The sequence below is a fragment of the Phoenix dactylifera genome, chromosome 15 (assembly GCF_051530095.1).
Source record: "Phoenix dactylifera cultivar Ajwa chromosome 15, Ajwa_hap1_PhDact_Kaust_v1.1, whole genome shotgun sequence".
Classification (NCBI taxonomy): domain Eukaryota; kingdom Viridiplantae; phylum Streptophyta; class Magnoliopsida; order Arecales; family Arecaceae; genus Phoenix; species Phoenix dactylifera.
Window position 1 is genome coordinate 24,669,058 of NC_143204.1, and position 22,455 is coordinate 24,691,512.

The 22,455-nt window shown below is 39.6% G+C and overlaps 1 protein-coding gene across 2 annotated transcripts; it reads right to left on the minus strand.

The window, feature by feature from the left end:
• Positions 1-1,625: 1,625 nt before the first annotated feature.
• Positions 1,626-21,192, minus strand: LOC103711551 (phosphatidylinositol/phosphatidylcholine transfer protein SFH8-like). Of its 2 annotated transcripts, none has more exons than XM_008797743.6 (15): positions 20,768-21,192; positions 20,580-20,684; positions 10,045-10,345; positions 7,662-7,761; positions 5,838-6,104; positions 5,653-5,730; positions 5,458-5,559; positions 5,324-5,373; positions 5,119-5,218; positions 4,937-5,035; positions 4,735-4,851; positions 3,983-4,112; positions 2,801-3,204; positions 1,916-1,990; positions 1,626-1,817 (listed from the first exon to the last, which is right to left on the minus strand). In XM_008797743.6, the coding sequence occupies exons 2-15, from the start codon at positions 20,611-20,613 to the stop codon at positions 1,797-1,799; spliced, it is 1,878 nt and encodes a 625-aa protein (XP_008795965.2). In that variant the 5' UTR covers positions 20,614-20,684; positions 20,768-21,192; the 3' UTR covers positions 1,626-1,796. The 2 variants fall into 2 exon arrangements, with proteins under 2 accessions (XP_008795965.2, XP_038990352.1); XM_039134424.3 differs by having other exon boundaries at positions 20,580-20,695; positions 20,768-21,031.
• Between the last annotated feature and the right edge of the window lie 1,263 nt (positions 21,193-22,455).

Below are 22,455 nucleotides of genomic sequence, written 5' to 3' on the forward strand. Positions count from 1 at the left end.
CTAAACAATGCAGGAAGCATGTGAAAGCTTCGAATGTAGAATAGGAAGTAGTTATAGCTGCATTGTACCAGGCTTATGCTTCGCAGAACGTGAAGCTAATTTGTTAAAAAGCTGCATCAAATCATCAATTGAACTAGGCTCTCCTCATAGGAGAAAGCCTACAGCATTAATAACTGTAAGCGATCAACATTAGAGACACTTTCATTGTTCAAAAGATTGGCGACAGCCTGCAGGCTGCAGACGCGTAGCTGTGATGGAAAGAAACCCAAACTCAAAAATGCTAAAGTACAGCACATCGGGGAACAAATTAGAGGTTGAGATCCTCTTTTGTTTGACCTAGGCGAAGGACAGAGGCTAACGGATTCATAATGACAATAACGTCTCGTTCCAATCAATGCCTAGATGCAATTCTACTCCATACTAAAATGCATGATAGATTTGTAACTACAAAATCTCTCGGTCAAGGTCCATAAGTTTTTGTTTTGATCATGTTAGTACAACCTAGGTCATGCATAGGTAATATATACTTTCATTCACAATAGAGGGAATGCCATGCAACCATAATTTATTAAGTCCTGTTTGGCAAAAATTTTGATGAGCTAGAAAGCATTTTCTGTCTCTCTAAAAGTACTTTTTGTCTATCCAAAAACATTTTTGGATAGTATAGTGATGTTTGGTAAAAAGTTGTATAACATCATAACGAAAGGCTTTCAAAAAGTTGTTACAACAATTGTAACATCCGCCGCAAATTCTAGTGGCTGTACCTCTCCGCTTATCAACAGGAGCTTCTAAGTTTAAATTTTGGATAACATATTTCAAAAACAATTTGGATCTACATGATTGTACTACCATTTAAGTCTCTCTTCTTTTTCTCACAAAATACAATTGCATTATCCATTATCCAAGATGATGAAATCATTATTCATGACCAATCATCAGGCATAGATCTAACAAAATGGCATCCCATTTTTCAAAATTTAATGGCACCCAGGAGAGATGCTATCATTATAATCCTTTTTATGCTTGCATGATAAGCATGTGGAATAGTTCTGATTTGGAGTTGACACCGAGTCCAAGCAGCAACCTCGGAGTGTAACAGCATTGAAACATATTTGAGAGCTACAAGTGATGTTGGTTAATCAAACTTCCTTTCGCCTTTTCCTTCACATATTTCATAAAACAAAATGAATGAAATTGTGCATACTGCTCGCTCTTTTCAACTTGCACAAAATTTTTTAATCTTACTGTAATCTCGTAAAATTCAGCTTTATGTCCCAAGTAATACTGGCACATCCACCTTATGTAAGTGCCTCACCATGTTAACACTCAAAAAAAATTCAGCAGTTTTCATCTATAACAAATGTAGGCAAGAGCTCCAACTTGGACAAACTGATCGTTTGCTAAAATAATGTCGACTCCACAACTTTTCCATCCAGCTTGGCATCTATTCCTTCATCTCCCAAATAAAAATAAAACTCAGTTATGCCTCTTCTAGAGGTAGATATCAAAATGGTGGGATCTAAAACGTGTTAGGTGTCGTAAAAGCGCACACAACACATGTTTTGATGGCAAAGCTCAAAGAGATTAACAGACTGGGCATCAACCATGACATTAGCAGCAGGGGATAACAATGAAACAATATGATTTATTTTTATCAGCTCATTCATCTCAATAGAGTCAGAAGCTCATTAACTATTGTCATCAGGAAACGGTTTCTCTGAATAAATACACATCAAAATCATCTTTCATCAACAGCAGGATGGTCATCGTGAAATGGATCTGCGCAATCTCTTTCTTTAAAAGCAAAATTTCTTCTTCTGCATAAGTGTATACATAAACATATTGTTAGCCATCTCTATCATCAAATGAGAAAACAAATATACAAGAATGATGACAAGAAAAAACAAGGACTGACCCGAAGCTTGGCATCTTCCTGACGGTCAATGTATGCAAGCAGTTCTTCTTGCCTCATAAGAGCTTCATGTAAAGCCTAGAAAAAATATGCAACAACAAATATAAAAATAACAGAAAAGGAAAAGCTTATTTTCATGTAAACATATTCAGGCAGATGGCGTACATGCAAAGATGAACAAAGAAAGATATGCTAACAAAGCATGTGATATGGCATAAAAGCACAGATTTAAAGAGCCCTGTATGGTTACATATCATGTTGTTGAAGGACAAGATACCCCAATATCATGTCTACCAGTCCGCATCAGCAGACTCATTCTTCTGGCTGTTAGCATGTTATCAGGCATTGTACCAGACCATTCTATGCCAGCTTACAATCAATGCAGATGTGACATGTAATATTTTAATCCTTGCATACAAGGAAGAAACCCTCTCCTCTTGGATAGACACAAGGAACAAACACATGGACTAAGAAAGAAGGCCAAGTATGAACATATTTCCTCTTGGGCGAGAGGAAGATAGTCTGCATATAGTTGGCCTAGAAAAGGACTGATCTATCAATCAAGATAGCAAATTGGGCCCACATAATATCATGGTAGACAAGAATACTAAAAACTAGGTACACTTTATTTAAAATGCAAGGGGAATTTATTAGGACATTGGCATTTGATTACTACCACTTGTGGAATTGGTGCACCCTGTTACAGACAATTGCCAGGTTCCGGAAAAAAAAAGAAAATCATTTCACTAAAAATATATGGCATGTTTGCATTTATTCTCTGACTCTTGGGTGCTTGGGATCATGTGACATGAATATCCTTACAAAAGATGTGTCTGTTTGCTAAGTGCGAATATTCACAATTCTGTAAAATAAGATGAAAAAACACACCTTTTTGGTAACTATAAGCTCAGCTTCTAATGCATCCACACGGCAGACAGCAGCATTAAGCAACTCTTCTTTCTCCAAAGGCATTTCAGATGGCTTTGCTTGAAGAATATTGACCTTCTCTTCCAGCTCGCCCAGCCTTTTCAAGACCGATGAAAGGAGGTCTGCCTCTGTAAACCCAGGAGCAGGTGAGGGGGGGCGAAGTTCCCCTTTAGGAACAGGGTCTACAGAACATGTAGAATAAAGGTGATCCAGCTCAGAAGTTTTGTCTGGAAGCCTCTTCATCACACAGCTCGTGACGGAACGAAACAGTGTGAAAAGCATCATGAAGAAGGCCATAAACAATGCGTATATCTGAGCTTGAAGTCCTCCAGGAGGCTTACATGTCTCCGATAAAGAAAATGATCCTGTATCAGGGATAATAGCCCGCTTAGCCAAGGTTACCAACATTTCAGGAAAAAACTGACAAAGAAGATAGCAATATGAAAGGAATGCGACAAAACGAGTGCTGTAATTGGATTTGACTGTCTATGATAATCATTTGTCCTTTCATTCAAAGTGCCTAGCTTACAAAATCGAATAATTTTGAGAAGAGCTCAAACCGGTTATCTTCAAGTGTGCATAAACTGTTCTGAAAGTGCTCTGTGGCATAAAATTTAGTAAGCAGATGAGGTCGGTATGAAATTACAAGTCTTGAATTTAAAGGTTGGATGTTAAACATGTGCAAGAAAAAAAAAAATAAAGATCTTAGCATTCATTGTTATCTAAAATTTGATACCATATACCAGATTGCCAATAAGTGTGAGTGGGCTGACTCAGAACAATTTCAAAGTCATCCATCACCATGATACCGATACTTTTGTTAAAATTTCATCAAAAGCTTCTGATTATAAGGAGTAGGTTAAATTTCACAGTTAAAAGATCAAACAGCATTATATGAAAATTTAGCATATTATTGAACCTTATTCTTAATGCTTCTAAAGCTCCAGGGCTCCATTCTATTGGTAGTGTTGAAAGAGTTAGAAATGCCATGCAAAAAAGAGGTAAATGGAATTTATTCAGCATTAATGTACTTAAGTGTGTTATTTTTTTTAGGTCTTAGGTTATATAATCTTTAGAAACCTTAAAACAGCATATAATGCTTGACTTCACAACCTATTATTCCATAAGTTTGGATTGACAAACCTTTAGACAAAGAGAGCTTTTGATTAGAAACTTCTTTCTTCCATCCTGCATCCACAGCCTTGTCAACCATCGGGACATATTCATCATGCCCTGGAAAGCAAGAAAAGCTTACTGCCTTAACCATTTTTGCCTGCAAGAACACAACAAGTTTATGTTTAGATATGTATTCTGTTACACACACGTTATATTTCATCCTATAAAAATATAAAGTGCAGGTGTGTCTCTATGTATGCGTATATTCCTAATTAGAATTGCTTGGCTCAACTCTTGAAGTTGGATCCATTCCATCCTGTATGTACCTGTGTAATCTCATGCCAATCTCCAAAATTATTATACTCATGATTGCATGATTAAAAAGTTTCAAGTTTTGCGTAAAAACAAATATTTAAGCAACTTGCCCATGGAACTCATGAGTTGCGCAAGAAAAAAAAGTTGTGTAGTTGCAAAATTCTAGTTTTATGTGCAACTTTGAAGGAAGTCAATATAAATAGTTCAAAGGAAAACCAGGAGAACCCCTCTAAAAGAGAAAAAACATAATGACCAAACATATTTAGGTTATTCACATGTAGGGGTAAACTCTTACCTATAGTTGGCAATATATAGTGGAAGACAATGAAAACAGGTTAATAGTATCTGAACCACAAGTTAATGCATTTAACAAAGCAAAACTTTAAAACTACAGCTTCCTCGTCTAATTGATAGCAAAAGAAAGCCTTACACCCACTATACATCTAACAGTACTTCAAACTTACCTCTTCACGAACAGGAGTCAACTGAGGATGTTCAATATAATTCCTTGATGCTTTGGGGGAAGTAACATCTTCAACTTCTGAGCCAGATTCAGCAGTAGATGTATCACTACCCTTTTTCTGGTCCAATGAGAGAAAACAATTTGATCTTCTACAGAAAATGGATATGTTTAAGAATTAAACTGAAATGGATAAGAGGTCTTACTGCTGGGTATTGTGGCTTAGCATAAGCAATGATCTTCCCGTCACCATTGGAAACAGTCACAATTTGTCTTGCACATTGTGCTTCACCACTGAGGACCATCTGAGCTCCAGAAAGAATGACAAAAATTATAAGCCAACTATGAGAGAAGAATATGATAAAGAAAACAGGACAATAATAGAAACCTTCAATATATTTGGGTCCTTCCATGGACCCTTTTCAGATTTAAGGCATCCTCCATGTTCTGCACAGGTACAAGTACCACCAAAAAATTCTGGCAGCTCACTAGAGAGAATCCAATATGACACAGAAGTGAGGTGGCAGGTTGGATATAAGCGATTACTTCAATGACAAGTAAATCCAACAAAAAGCAAGAGGCATAGCACCTACCTGGCATCAATTACCTCAAACAATTTATTTTGGTACTTGGTTCCGAGAACCTGAAGACAAATTAAACATAGCAAGTTCAACTATGGTTTCTTGATCTCTAGAGAAGTGTTCCACCGCATGACAGAATTGCTTACGTGAATCTTTGAAGTAGTTTTTGGATCAAGAAAAGATTTCACAGTGTTCCATAGCAGCCTAAAGCCTGGACCAGCATTGATGATAAACATTCGGTACAATGTCTGCAAAAACATTGTTCACCATTCTATTCAGGTGTTTTCTTATAGCAATCTGGAATCCATTTAAACCTCAAAACATGGACATTGATTATAAACCTCTGGGTAGTTGTCACTGTCAATTTTCTGCAATCGCACAATCAGGTCTCGGGCAGTCTTGCTGAAGTTTTTCAGACCCTACAGGAACACATGTGACATCATATTAGACATGCACACCATCATTGTGAATTCTAACTACAACATGATACAACTTTTGCAGTGAGGTCATGCTTGGGATAACATACCACGCCCTGAACATCTAGAATGGTTGTACTTGAATCAATGTGCTTTTTCGCTGCAAGCGAGCATGCTGGAAACTTGATCGCAAAGCTCCTCTCAAACTCCCTCACATGGTATCTTACATACCGATCCATTGTTGTCACCTGCATGAGTTTGTTGGGATCGACTCTTCCCAGCCTTTCAATGTAAACAGGTCTCCCCTCCTTGTCCACACCATGATAACCATGAGGATAGTACTGTAGAACTTCATTTAACTCAATGTACTGAAAATCCTGATGAAATATTAACTTTAGTTAGATAATGATCAATTTTAAGTAAAAACAATCACAAAAATCAAAGATGATTTTATGTGGTATAAGAGCAAGAGGTTATTTCTTCATGGACAGGTTCACAATCTTAACAAAAGCTCCCTTTTCGAGTAGTCCTACCCAGAGCATATTCAAATGCTAGAGCTTGGAGGCAACAGTTTAACAACCATCATACGCGTAACTGTGATGTGGAGCTTAAATCTGCTTTTAGAGACAAAATGCTTCCACATTGAATGTGTTCCACATTTCAAGCTTGAAATAAATACATGAATGAATGTATGCATGCATGTATTTGCGTACATATGTATGTGCGTGGGGGGGGTGGGGGGTGGGGGGTGGAGTGGGGTGCTGTGTGTGTATGAGATGTTCTCTCCTCTTAAGAAGAAAGGCATCTAGTCCTTCTAAGTATCCTACCCCACGATCTAACTGAAATCTCATTAAGAACCATTGGATCTGACTGTCAATAAACCACATCATTCTTCAGCTTTGTTATAGCATGATATCAACCACTATTCCTCAATGAGCCTCTCATACACCAACCTCCAACCCCATGCAGCCCAATGCCACTGCACCCACCCATTAGCATCCACCCTAATCACCTCGATTGTCCTTCATCTCTCTGTTTTCATCGGCATCATCAGCACCTCTCTTCTTCTTTGTTAGTTCCACTCCTCCCTCCTCCACCACATGATGCTGCTCCACCTCCCTCTTCTTCTATAGACTTAAGCCTCCTCCGCCACCTCCCCTTGACCATGCCCTTCCCCCTCACAGCCCTCCTTATTCCTCTCTCTAGCCATCTGATCATGCTCCCCATGCCGTTCCTCACCAGCTGACCCTCGCCCTGCTCTACCTCAACACCACGGCCACCAGCATTGTTCAATCTTCCACCCTCGTCAGGCACCTATCCATCACTGCTTAAAGGCACTCAACAGCAGAAATCAGAGTGATCAGGTGATTAAAATGCCATGTTTATTTGGCACTCAAATCATGCTCTAAGTGCATCTGATCATTGTGTGCCCTTTCTTGATGGACAAAATGATGTCAACCATTATGCTCTTCTAGCAATGGAGATGGGTCTAAATCACCTTCCCTGCCTCAAATTGACTGGATCCAACAAGCTAGCTCCCCTGAGCCTGCAGAGAGGCAATAGACCATGGAAGAAGGATCAAAGTTCATGGGGAATGGGGTAAATTCCTGAAGTGTGCTGCCATGGGATGCCAAATAAGGAGACAGGGTGGTGAGGGGGAGGGCAGAGACATCTGACAATGAGATAGTTATGAAGATGAGGGAGATCAGCTGGGGCAGATATGATGAGATGAGGCTGGCATTTGACACCTTATTATTTAATTTATAAAGCACTGCTAAATGTTATTCATTTTTCATGTACCAAACTTAGCAAACAATGATTACAAAAAAAAACTCCTTTTTGTATGTATATCGATGTTTATAGATCTTTCTGATCATTTTGACAATGAGGCTTTTTTGATTTCATAAGTATGTCAGAGAGGAGTTATCAATTACCTCTACAATAGTATCAACACCATATTCCTTCCTCCATTGAAGCATTTCAGCCCACATGTGCTTTGCTTTTTCAATATCAAATTTCCTTGCCTTCAAAAATCTAAAAGTAAACAAGTTTTTTGTACATTAGAAACTAAGATATAGTTACAAAAGGAAAATCACCTTCAATAAACAAAAGAAAAACTTAATATAAAATAAGAATCTCAATTTGTGAAGAAATATGTGATGTAACTTCAATGATATCCACAAAAATATATGTAAGTCAGAATCTTTCTGATCCAGTTCATGCTGAAAAAGATAGACATCCCGACACGCTAGAGAGGTTGCACATGAATTTGAGAAGAAGTTTTCTGGGGAAAAAAAATCTTAAAAATATTACAAGCCAATTGGTGTAAGATATGCATAATAAAAATCTGGCAGGAGATACTAGAGGTGCCAACTGGAGACAGGATGAGTGGTTTGCTAGAATGCAGATTCATTTCCCAGATATTTTAAATAGTCGGAAAATCAACCATCACAGAAAACACATGAAGTAACAAGAATAAAATATCAGTGCCAAAGAGTGCAGAAATGTTGTAGTCATTGAAAGGCATAGTATAATTTAATTGTTGTGAACAACTAGAAAAATGATATAAGCATCTAAGTAGACCTGCTAGTCAGAGGAATGATGATATTTTGTGATGTGAATCATGTCATAGAACATATGTTGATAACCCTGGTGAAAATGAAAGGGCAAAAGAACTCAGATTGTTTAAAGGTCGTAGGGGTTATTACTAGCTTGTAAGTAATGATTAGGTAGACAATTGACGCTGTATTATTTTGTGGACCATGGGAGACCCTACCTGGCCTTACATTTAAGTTATCAGGGCCAAGTCATTTAGTTAGAGCCTGTTTTAATTATGGAAACCATGCAAGGCTGGACATCTTGTTCAGAGCTCAACCTATTAAGAAGTGAGAGAGAGATAGAGGGGGGGAGAATTTGTGGGCCAGTGGCATCCTGATAAAGAGCACGCATGCAGGCATGGTGGGTTGCAGGGGAGATGTGTGTTCTTACCGAAAGGCATGGGTGAGCAGATTTTATCAGGATTCTTTCCAAGTCGGAGCCATTTCTTATGGCTTATAGTTTATATTGCTCTATTTTGCTGCTTTTTCTAAACCATATGATCACAGAAATATATTTATAGGAGTGCTGCTACTGTTAAGAAAATGAAAGTTCTCGTCATTGATTTAGAAATATAAAGCGCATTGCAATACAGCAATTCCTGAGTAATATTGCGGAAATTAAAATTTCCCCTTCCCTCTCAATTTTATTTCCTTTATGATTTTACTTACTAAAGCAAGGTAAAGAGAAACAAAATGTCTGGATCTGAGCTTCTGTTAGAATTACTGGAAAATTGAATTTATCTAAACCTTTTGAGTGATTACAATTTAAACTTGAACAGTAGAAGTTCTAGAAGCAGATTCTTGTGTCATTATCATAAGAATAACTAGCACGAAAAAAGCCAATGCCCGTCCACCAAACCGGAACACAACCCATACGAGAAAGTAAATTTCATTGAACATTAGGAGGCAAACAAAGTGTATTAAATTGGTGCCATATTTTAAAATTAGGAGCCCCGAAATTTTCTGAGTAACCAATCTTTAGCATGTATAGCCTTATTAGTGTCTATTTTTAAAAATGTGCAAATGCCCTTAGTATTTATCAAACTACTCCGTCATGAAACAATAGAGCCACTACGATGTATAAATACACGTACCGAATTCAAAACCAAGTAATGCTTTTAAAATACAAACATTGATGTAAACCATTCATTTACATGTCATTTAATTGACCAGAGAGATCATAAGATAGAAAACAACACGATCATTGCATATAACATGGAAAAACTAATATATAGTAAACAACATAGCCCACAATTTAGGTCAAGGACAGTATAGGCATTAAGCCAATATCCACCACACAATCCACAATTTACCTTCCTTTGTGCAAGGCACGCAATAGAGCAGGATTGACAGAAAATTAATATGCACTGAGGCAAGGGTTCTTTAGAGTTCAGGCAAGTAATCATTGAAAACTGAAAATGAAGTTAGGGAGCAAATTTAGAGATAGTGAGGTCCTTTGGAATTATATATAGGGAACCAGGACCAGCAAAAAAGGCAGTATATGGTATATTTGTAGCATTGTAGTATGCAAAAGCTACCAGCACAAATTCTTTAATTCAAGGTTCATAATCTACATACTGGTCTTTGGTCTGTTTAAATTAAAAAAATTGTCAAATAGATAGCATATTCCAAACAACTGCAGGAACATTTGAATATATCAAAAAACCAGAGATACATAATATACATAATCAAAACATTGAAATAAAGGAAACGAAGTTACCTCAGCATCATATGATAATCATCATGACTTGCAGGTAGCAACTCATCTAAAATTAGTGATTGACGAAATGCATCAACAGCTTGCAACTCCCCAATATCCCGTATATCCTCGATTGAAACGGAAATAACTCGACTGTTGCTTTTTCTCCTATTCTTTTTCTTTAAAGAATGTTTAAATCTAGTTGATGCATTTATAGCCTTTTTCTTCAATGATCCAATTCTTGTCCTCCTTTCATCTTCTGAATTCTCAAAGTCTGACTTCCGTTCTTTTCGTTCATCATGACTCGAAAACCCCTCAAAACCTGTAAACACGATACATAAGTCATATTTTGTTCATAGAATATGATGGACATATCTAAGCAGTCACATTATGCCGCATTGTCTTGAAGAAGCTTTATTTAAAAAGATTTAGTAAAAAAGGAAAATTCTTTCTCCGAAAAATGTATCCAAATCTTATGTATAAATTTTGACATAAAGGCTGCATGTGCCTTAAAGGTACCAACATACCTAGTCTCAAGGATAGACCGAACCGACGTACTGGAAAAGACCGGTACTTGAACCGGTACTGAAAAAAAGAAGAAGAAAAAATACGCGGATGTGCGCGCATCCGCGTTATGCTACAGAGTGGTATTTAATGCCACTCTGCCGCATTAAAAGTGCCCACGAGCCCCGCGTGGGCTCGCTGCCCCGCCGGCGACCGCGATTCCCACCGCGTGGAACGCGCGCAGGCCGAGTCGGGGACGCGTTTCCCCACTCGCGCCCGCACCCCCGCGCACAGGCGCGCTCCCCGCGGCCTCTCTCTCTCTCTCTCTTTTTCTTTTCTTTTTTTTTCTTCTCCTCTTCTTCTTCCTGAGCTCCTCCTCTCTTCTTCCCTCTCTCCTTCTCTCTTCTCCTGCGAGCAAGGGAGGTATTCTTCCCCGTGAAGTGCTCGGAAGGAAGAAAGAGGCCCGGTAGTGCCAGAGGTCTTCTTCCCCTCTCTCCTCCTCTCTTCTTCTCTCTTCCCCCCTTCTTCCCCGAGAGTACCAGTGCGAACTGGTGCAGTTCGCACCGGTACGGGCAAGAAACCGAATTCCACCGCTATACCGTACCGGTAGAGGCCGGTACCGGTATGGTACAAGCTGAGCCGATTGGTTTCGACTGGTTCAGCAGACCATGCCTAGTCTTTTAGAAGTCAGGATGGAAAATACAAAGATTTGAAGCAACCCATGCTAACCGTGCAAAATGTTGTATTGTCAACTTGCTAATACTCAATCTAGACCATTATTAACTATACCAGATCAAAATACAGAAACAGCAATATGGACTAGACGCTATTCAACTTGGATCCAAATGTAAAATATGAGACTATTATAGCCTATCAACCACGAAAATCAATCAAAAGACATGCAAAACCATTAAGATATATATTTGTTGATTATTACATCTTGTTGCACATGTTTGAGAGATGCAACATCAAGTGCACAACACTTAATATAAAGATGCAATGATAGCCCATATTTTGTAAACTAGAATGTCGTAAAATAATATAGCAAATGGCTAGTACTGGTGCGGGCACCAGAATCCAGAAAAGACTCCAATCAATTAACTCAAGGTCACTGTGGCTTTGATCGAGTCCTGTAAATAAATTCAATAAGTCAGAAAGCAAGCCTCAATAAGTCAGAAAGCAAGCCAAGTCAGGACATGTTGCATGTTTCTACCACCACCTTTGCACACCCTTGGAGCACCACCTCGGCATCCACATTAACATCAGCTGGCCACCTCACCACCACTCCAACCAATGGAAGCACGCCAACCAGGATGAAGTCAAGCATAAGGAGCCGACCACATCATCTCATCAAAGAAACCAATGCAACGTCATGCCACCTCATCAGAAGAACCAATCACCATGCCACCTCATACAAGTTGACACGTCACCCAAATTCAAAGTCCAAGAGGTCGGCCACAATTTAAATGCAAGAAAATTTCAAATGGGAGCCAACAACTTTTCAAATCCTCCCCCTTAAAGCCGGCCAACTTTCTTTCCTTTTCTCTAGCAACCAAGCCTTCAAATGTGGAGCGCCATTCATTATGTGTTTAAATTTCAAATCATGAGGAAAGTCTATAAATACCTCCTAATGATATCTTGTAATTTCAATTGATGAATGAATAAAAAGTGCTTCTTTCTTCCTTAGCAATCTTGCTTTGTCACCTTGAGAGAAGGTTGGGCGTGAGGCCCTTGTTCCAAGTTGGGCGTGAGGCCCTAAAGCCACTACCACATCCACCGCTGCCCTACCTCCTCTCGCCTCCTTTTTCTTTTGTGATTTCCATTCCCCTCTCACGCCAAAGTTCTAATCCCTATTTCTTTGCAGGTCCTTAAAGTACTCCATGTCATTGGGTCAATTATCCTTCCAAACCAATAGCAAAAGGGCCCTGTTGCAACGGAAGATGAAGCTTGGTCATCCAATCATCAACCTTCGAGAGTGAGATCAAGGATCCTCCTCCAAAAAAATTTCAGAAGTTCAATGTTTGGTAAACCTCAACTCTAGGTCTGATTTATTGAAGGAAGTGTCCTAATCAAGTGGTTTCTCAACCACAACGGTCCATTCTTCTAAGTCCTAAATGAATTAGTACATGCGGGTAACTAGTCTTGAAATTACTATGCTCATGTTAATGTTTTCTTATCCCATATGTGACTGAATTTTCTGCTGCTATTAGGCTAGTTAATCAACATAACTTACTGATAATCCTTATGTTTAAATCCCTCGCATTCATCCCGCATCATTTTTGGTATCAGAGCAAGGTTAATTAGGACACGCACATTGATTATGCTGAAATTCTGCACTTGCTGAAATTTCTGCACTTTCCTGAAATCCATTGATGCCAAAATCCTAGTTTGCATGCCTTATTAAGTTTATGAATTAAATCTGAATATTTCAAATTTTAATTCCGAATTTTAGTTATTAAAGTTGAGATCTGATCTCCACAAATTTAGGATTTGAAGTTAACAATTTCAAAGTTAAATTTGAAATTCTAGGTTTGGGCTCCAAATCTGAAATTTCCAAATCTAAAATTTCCAAATCTGAAATTTCCAATATGACTTTTGCATTCGAATTTCAAAACTTGAAATTTTGAAATATTAGATCTGAAATCCAAATTTGAAATTCAAAATTCGAAATTAAAAATGGGAACTTAAATTGAAACAAAAAAAAATTTGAGATTCAAAATTTAAATTTGAAATTTAAACTTGAAATTTGAAATTTGAAATTCAAAAGCTGAAAACTAAAATTCAAATCTGAAATTCAAAATTCAAAAATTTAAATTCGAAATGTGAAATTTGAAATTTTAAATCTCAACTTGTGTGGACATTTAAAATAGTTGCATCCATCATAAATCATATTAAGGGCACTCTAATTGCAACATAAGGGAAGGATTTCATCACCTTTCCTTAGCCCAAAACAACCACCCTCATAAATCTAGAACCTAAGCCTAATTTAAAACTCAACTAGCCAACTTAACTTAGAAACCACAACGAGTCTTTAGGCTAATTGAATTTGGCTAATTCCTTGCTGTCTAGAAAAGTTCCGATCAGGGTCGTGGCTACCATCTTATCTGCCCAGCCCCGTTAAGCGGTTGGTGTCAGCTAAGTATGGTTAATGGCGGTTACACGAACTCTTGGTCCAACTGGCCTGGGCAAGTGGTGAACCAATTTTGATTAGATAAGTCTTTGATTTAGATTTAGCAAACCCTAGCATAGGCTAGTCATTTTGTTTTGTCTTGAGCCTTGTATGACAACTAGATCAGGATCACCCTACAACCCATCACATACACAACCCATTGAAGCCATGGACCCCAATCTTGAGACCATCCTAAGGACTATGACTGAGCAGTTCAAACAATTGAACAATAGGTTTGATCAAGTTGAGGAGAGGCTAGGAACCCTAGAGGAAAATCAACAGACCCGCGTGGAACCTGAATTGACACCCCAACCCCATCGCCACCTTTTCACTCCTGAACATAATCAGCGACGACCACAACAGGATCATGTAGACCAGGATGAACGAGCCCTTAGGAGTATCAGACTTGATGCACCCTCCTTCGAAGGAAGTCTAGACCCTAAGGTATACATTGATTGGGAAAATGACATGGATCAATATTTTGAGTGGTATGAAATGTCGGAAGAAAGAAAATTCAAATTTGCCAAGCTTAGGTTGACACGACATGCAAGGTTATACTGGGGAAATATTGAGAGGATCACTAGGCAAAGAGAAGAACTACCTATCAATACATGGAGACAGATGAAAATTAAGCTAAGAGAGAAATACGTCCCATTATCCTACGAACAGAGGTTACTAGATCAATGGCAAAGATTAAATCAAGGAGGGAAAACTGTATCTGAATACATTGCCAAATTTGATGAGTTCGCTATGAGGTGCAACATAGTCGAGTCAGAAGCCGTAACCCTATCTAGGTTTAGAGCTGGTCTTAAGGAGGACATTCAAAGGGAATTGTTCTTAAGGGAAATTCATGATTTAGACCAAGCCTACCAGATTGCCAGAGACTGCGAACGATTCCAGAGGGGACCCATTTTTCGACGACCTGAACCCAATAGGATTAGCAACCCTGGAAGCAGGCCAAACCCAAGTTCAAACCCATCACACAGACCCAATCCTATCACTCCACAGGCTCGTAGGGACGACAAAGGAAAAGCCCCTGAAGGTAGAAAGGAAAACAATGTCCCTTGTTTTAGGTGTCATAAAATAGGACATTATGCAAGCCAATGCCCCACTAGAGCGTTACACATAGGAGAAGTAGAAGAAGAAGATCCTGAGACCCTAGAGAATTATGGAGAAGAAGTCTACGAAGCAGAGACCAATTTGGTAGATGAATATGAAGAAGAGGAAGAAATCATTGAGACGTCTGAATTTCTAGGAGTTGTGAGATGTATATTGACCCAGGCTAAAGAACAAGAAGATTGGCGTAGGACCAACATCCTACAAACCTTTATCCAAATAGGAGAAAAAGCCTGCAAAATCATCTTAGATAGTGGAAGCTGTGTCAATGCCATATCAACCAACACCATCAAGAGTTTAGGGTTGCCTACCGTACCCCATCCCAATCCCTATAAGGTATCTTGGATAAATTCGACCTCAATACCCATTAAACTTAGATGCCAAGTCCAGATACAATTCCAATCCTATCAGGAGAAGGTATGGTGTGATGTCCTTCCTATGGGAGTAAGTAGCATTATCCTAGGCAGACCATGGCTATACGATCATGATGCTACCCTGTTTGGACGATCAAATTCATGTTCCTTCAATCATAATGGAAAGAAAATTGTAGTTCACCCTACCCCACCTAAGGACAACATTAAGAGGGGAGCTAGTAGTAGTCTGAAGGAAAAGAAACCTGGATTGAACCTAATCAATGCTAAGGAATTAGAGCAAGAGATCAATGAAGGTTCACCCATTTGGATGTTGGCTGTTAAGGAGACCCTGGACCAAACCCCAGTAGCACACCCTCAAGAAGTGGTTGAAATCTTAGAGGAGTTCAAAGATGTATTTCCTAAAGATCTTCCTGACAACCTACCACCTTTAAGGGACATTCAGCATGCCATAGACCTAGTTCCAGGAGCCACCTTGCCCAATCTACCCCATTATAGGATGAATCCTTCAGAGCACCAAGAATTGCAAAAGCAAGTTGGCGAGTTACTTAGGAAAGGGTTCATTAGGGAGAGTTTAAGTCCTTGTGCAGTACCTGCCCTTCTGACCCCTAAGAAAGATGGCACTTGGAGAATGTGTGTAGATAGTCGTGCCATCAATAAGATTACCGTCAAATACCGTTTTCCTATTCCCCGTCTAGACGACATGTTAGATATGATGGCCGGAGCCACGGTATTCTCCAAAATCGATCTTAAGAGTGGCTATCATCAAGTAAGAATTAGGCCGGGGGATGAATGGAAAACCGCCTTTAAGACTAAGGACGGCTTATTTGAATGGGTAGTGATGCCTTTCGGTTTATCCAACGCACCTAGTACCTTTATGAGGATCATGACCCAAGTTTTAAGGACATTCATTGGAAAGTTTGTAGTGGTCTATTTCGATGACATTCTTATATATAGCAAAACAAAAGATGACCACTTAAATCACCTTAGACAAGTTTGTCAATCACTTAGACAAGATAGCCTCTATGCTAATCGAAAGAAATGTGAATTCATGACACATAGGACTATCTTTTTAGGATTTGTCGTGACCACTGAAGGAGTATCTGCCGATCCCGAAAAAGTCAAATCCATAATCGAGTGGCCAGTACCCAAAAACATTCATGACGTTCGTAGCTTTCATGGTCTAGCCACATTCTACAGGAGATTCATTAGAGGATTCAGCACAATTGTCGCCCCCATTACTGATTGCCTTAAGAGAGGAAATTTTGAGTGGACCAAGGCAGCTGAAAAGGCCTTTAGAGAGATTAAGGACAAGATGACACAAGCACCTATATTGAGATTACCCGACTTTTCCAAAGTTTTCGAGGTTGCCTGTGATGCATCAGGAGTCGGGATTGGAAGCGTTCTAAGTCAGGAAAACCACCCAGTAGCATTCTTTAGTGAGAAATTAAACGATGCCAAGCTAAGGTATTCTACCTACGATAGAGAGTTGTATGCAGTGGTCCAAGCCCTAAGGTACTGGAGACACTACCTTCTGCCACTAGAGTTTGTCCTATACTCCGATCATGAAGCCCTACGTTTCCTCAACTCTTAGAAAAAGTTGAACCCTAGACATGCGAAATGGGTAGAGTACATCCAGGCCTATACCTTCGTCCTGAAACATAAGGCTGGAAAAGAAAATCGTGTTGCCGACACCCTTAGTAGACGATCTATGCTCCTCACTTCTGTTAGTACCGAAGTCATAGGTTTTGAAAGGCTCAAGGAGGAGTATGAACATTGCCCCGACTTTAAGGAAACCTACCAATCAATCCGTCAAGGACCCTCGAGCCAATTTTCCGATTTTACCATTCACGACGGATTCCTCTTCAAAGGAAATAAGTTGTGCATTCCCCGTACCTCCACCCGAGACTTTCTAGTTTGGGAAATCCACGCAGGAGGCCTAGCTGGTCATTTTGGTAGGAACAAAACCATCTTAGAAGTTGAAGACCAGTTCTTTTGGCCAGGTCTAAAGAAAAACGTTGCCCAAATAGTAGCCCGATGTCGAACCTGCACCACAGCAAAGCAACAACGACAAAACACCGGTCTATACACTCCCCTACCAGTCCCCGAATGCCCTTGGCAAGATATTAGCATGGACTTTGTGTTAGGATTACCCAAAATCCTGAGAAAACATGATTCAGTATATGTCGTGGTAGACCGATTCTCCAAAATGGCACATTTCATACCTTGTTCCCAGACTTATGATGCCTCAAAAATAGCTAAACTTTTTCTAAATGAAGTGGTTAGGCTACATGGTTTACCCAAGACCATCGTATCAGATAGAGACGTTAAGTTCACTAGCTATTTCTGGAAGACCCTTTGGCATATGCTAGGAACCAAACTCAAATTCTCCACTGCCTACCACCCTCAAACTGATGGTCAGACCGAAGTCGTTAATCGGAGTCTAGGGAACTTATTGAGATGCCTTGTCGGTGACAACCTAGGAAACTGGGATCTCCTATTATCACGCGCTGAATTCGCTTATAACAGCTCAGTCAATAGATCCACAGGAAAGAGTCCCTTTGAGATTGTCCATGGATATAAACCTAGGAAACCTGTAGATCTTATTCCATTACCCTCACATGCACGAGTCTCAGAGACAGCAGAATCATATGCACAACATGTCAGGGATTTACATAATGAAATCAGTAAGAAAATTGACATGAGTAACAAAGCTTATGCGCAAGCAGCTAATCGTCACAAACGGGCTAAGGAATTCATTGAAGGAGACTATGTAATGATTAGACTAAAACCTGAAAGGTTTCCCCCGGGAACTATGAAAAAATTGCATGCCCGCAGTGCAGGTCCATTTAGGATATTAAAGAAAATTGAACCTAACGCTTATGTGGTTGACTTACCCCTTGATTTTGGTATTAGCTCGACCTTCAACATCTCAGACCTTATAGAGTATAAGGGACCAACATTGATACCTAGTGAGCCTTTTGATCATGCTCCCATTGAGAGTGAACCCACACCTGAGTGCCCTCCAGCCACATTTCCAGAATCGAGAGATAGGGTTGAACATGTTTTGGATGATCAAGCTATCACCACCCGGAACAAAGGGTACCAACGCTATTTGGTTCACTGGGAGGGTCGACCAAAATCTGATGATTCATGGATTACTCGAGAGGACCTACAGAGACTTAACCCAGATCTCCTAGAAAAGTACCACAGCCAAACCAACCCCTGTTCGACAGAGTCGAATTCTTCCCACCCCGGGAGAATTGGTGCGGGCACCAGAATCCAGAAAAGACTCCAATCAATTAACTCAAGGTCACTGTGGCTTTGATCGAGTCCTGTAAATAAATTCAATAAGTCAGAAAGCAAGCCTCAATAAGTCAGAAAGCAAGCCAAGTCAGGACATGTTGCATGTTTCTACCACCACCTTTGCACACCCTTGGAGCACCACCTCGGCATCCACATCAACATCAGCTGGCCACCTCACCACCACTCCAACCAATGGAAGCACGCCAACCAGGATGAAGTCAAGCATAAGGAGCCGACCACATCATCTCATCAAAGAAACCAATGCAACGTCATGCCACCTCATCAGAAGAACCAATCACCATGCCACCTCATACAAGTTGACACGTCACCCAAATTCAAAGTCCAAGAGGTCGGCCACAATTTAAATGCAAGAAAATTTCAAATGGGAGCCAACAACTTTTCAAATCCTCCCCCTTAAAGCCGGCCAACTTTCTTTCCTTTTCTCTAGCAACCAAGCCTTCAAATGTGGAGCGCCATTCATTATGTGTTTAAATTTCAAATCATGAGGAAAGTCTATAAATACCTCCTCATGATATCTTGTAATTTCAATTGATGAATGAATAAAAAGTGCTTCTTTCTTCCTTAGCAATCTTGCTTTGTCACCTTGAGAGAAGGTTGGGCGTGAGGCCCTTGTTCCAAGTTGGGCGTGAGGCCCTAAAGCCACTACCACATCCACCGCTGCCCTACCTCCTCTCGCCTCCTTTTTCTTTTGTGATTTCCATTCCCCTCTCACGCCAAAGTTCTAATCCCTATTTCTTTGCAGGTCCTTAAAGTACTCCATGTCATTGGGTCAATTATCCTTCCAAACCAATAGCAAAAGGGCCCTGTTACAACGGAAGATGAAGCTTGGTCATCCAATCATCAACCTTCGAGAGTGAGATCAAGGATCCTCCTCCAAAAAAATTTCAGAAGTTCAATGTTTGGTAAACCTCAACTCTAGGTCTGATTTATTGAAGGAAGTGTCCTAATCAAGTGGTTTCTCAACCACAACGGTCCATTCTTCTAAGTCCTAAATGAATTAGTACATGCGGGTAACTAGTCTTGAAATTACTATGCTCATGTTAATGTTTTCTTATCCCATATGTGACTGAATTTTCTGCTGCTATTAGGCTAGTTAATCAACATAACTTACTGATAATCCTTATGTTTAAATCCCTCGCATTCATCCCGCATCAAGTACCAAATGTCTGATTTAAGCTATATGTGAAGGAACCGTACATTTTAAGCTTTGCCAATACCAGAGGAGGAGAAAAAACATACAGATTTGTAACTAATTTTTTGTTTCTCTTACATATGACAGATCCAACCTTCAGAAGAAAAAAATGGAGGAGAAACAAAAACACCTAGTCCTACAAAAAAGAAATAGAACTTGCCTTAAAACTTGCCTCGGACAAAATCCTTCTCTTTAAGCTCTAAATCTATATAGCACTCTCATATAGTGAACATACAGACACTTTTCTTGGCTGTTTAGAGGATTCAAAAATCAATGCTTCAAAATTCCTTTGTGACAAATCATCTAAGTCCAACACAAGTAAGAACGCCCCAAGCCTCTGGTCATCTAAGATCACCAATAGCCATTTAATGAAATCAAGGGACAAATTAATTTCTATGTTTTTTCTTTTCTTTTTCTTGAAAAGATCATGGCTTAGAGACAGTCCCAACAGGGAGAATACATCAATGACAATTGCTTGCAACCTCAGACTTAGTTGGTCTGAGGATAGCGAGTAGAATAAACCTAAATTGGCCATAACTTGAATTCCTATTCTAATGTTTTAGCACAAAGAATAGCTGCCTTGTGCTAGTAATACATTAACAAATAAATTTATCAATGAATAAGAGAAAACTGAATCCAAAAGGAAAAAGAGAAAAAGAAAACCATATCACATTAATCGGAAAGAACAATACAGAGGCCAAATTCGATCCATAGAGAAATTTAGAACCCCAAGCCGATAGCCAAACACCCAAGATCTGGTTTTACTAGTAAAGCCTATACAAATCGGAGGCAATTTCTGCGAATCCATCAAATAAAACCAAGAAACGAGAAATTCTTCCAAGATTCACCCAATTAGCAAAGATTCAGAGCCACTCACAGGGCCTGGCGAACCGATCGAGCGGTCCCGACATATCCGACGGCGATCCGAATACGAGATGAGACAAGAGACTTCGAACCCCGAGATCAACAAAATCAGAATTCCCTGGAAAGAAGCTGCATTCCCATAAGAAACCCTAGAGGCCGTCGGATCGGCCGCAAAATCAAGCCAAATTCGGATAGGAGTACCTAGAAAGGATCGGCACGGGCGGCGGATCGAGCAGGCGGGTGGAGAAGGAGATCGGACGGCCAGCGGCGGCGGATTTGGGAGGAGGATTCGAGGCGGAGCTGAGGGAGGGTACAGATGAGAGGCGTTAGAGGTGGAGCCGAGGAATCGAAGGGAAGATATAGTATAGAAAGTATCGCCGATTCCACGGCGGAGAAATCGGGGACGATTTTTATTAATCTTCTTATTTTTGTTTTAAGTTTTTATTCGCTTCGAAGAGTAGAAGGAAAGCAAGCGGGAACAAGTCGGAGACTCGGAGTAGTAGATCCGAGCAGTATGGGAGTGCCACGTGGCCGCCACCGTGAGCGAGCCTCCACAATTCTCTTGTTGCTTAAAGATCGGAGCGCGTGGCAGGAGAGGAGAAGGAGATCAGAAGATGGACGAATCTTGTCCATGATTAGAGTGCTATTATTATCCATATATCTCTCGTAGAGTGGGGTGGATGGTCACTATAATTACACCCATCTATAGATAATTAGAAATATACCGTCCAAGACTTAGAACCAGAATGTCCAAAAAATAATTGTTAGACATATTATATTTTAATTATAATTAATGAAATCATAGCCATCTATTAAACATTTATTGCATGTAACCTATACCAAGTTTTGCACTCCTGGTGTATACAACTAGGTTCATAGTGATATATTGAAAGGAGATAATGTGGTTTACTTGTCCTATACTTGTGTTTGGCCTAGTCAGTGAGAAAGAGGACGATTGCAATAGTAGCGCATAGAGGAGCTTGTGATAAAGGAGAAAAATCAAAATTACTCATGGATTAATACTGGATTAAAAGATCAAGTAGCGGAGACATCGATTAAAAAAATGATGCTTGTAAGCAAGTGCATAAATGCTATGGTCCTATTTTGTTCGCAAAAGTTACGAAAATCCTTGAGTTCTATTTAGATGAGTTAGTTCTACATTTTGCACAATTTATAAGGATGGCTTATCAAAATTTATGATACTTGTTGCAATATTTCTTGCCATCAACTTTTTAGGTTATAGACTTTGGAAGACACTGTTAAAAGATCAATTCACCTAACAAGCACTATGGCGCTTAATAACAAAAATATAAAGGTGTCATGTCGCAGAGTTGCTAAGCTTTCCATATCAAAAGGTAATATCTCATGACCACAATTTTTATTTTATTGTCAATTATTAACATGTAATGAACACCTATTTCCAAACTCAAGATCATATTCAATGCAATGTAACCGCATTTGTGGATTGGAATCAAGACGGTTTAAAAAAACCATGTGAAACCAGCAATGATTTCAATTCCCACTCTAGCTGATTGTTTTGGTCACCTTTTGGAATAAATTCTTTCCCGAGGCAGTCGCTCACCCTCTAAAGGGATGTTGATTTTGCTCCTTATGAAAAGTCCTTGTTTTGCAAGCTCTATTGCCCATTTTTAGCTACTGGTATGAGCCTTTAGAGTTCATCATAATGACAGCGGTTTACATTGCAAGAGGGTGATACGGAAGGCTTCGATTTTCAACAATGACAATTTTTTCAAATGACGCACCCCTCTGAAATGCTTTTTTTTCACTCTATCTAACTATCTATCTATCTATAAAAAAAGAAAGTTACCACAGAAATAGCATCTGCTACTTGTCTTTTCAAGTCTTTGATTAAATTCTATGCAAACAAA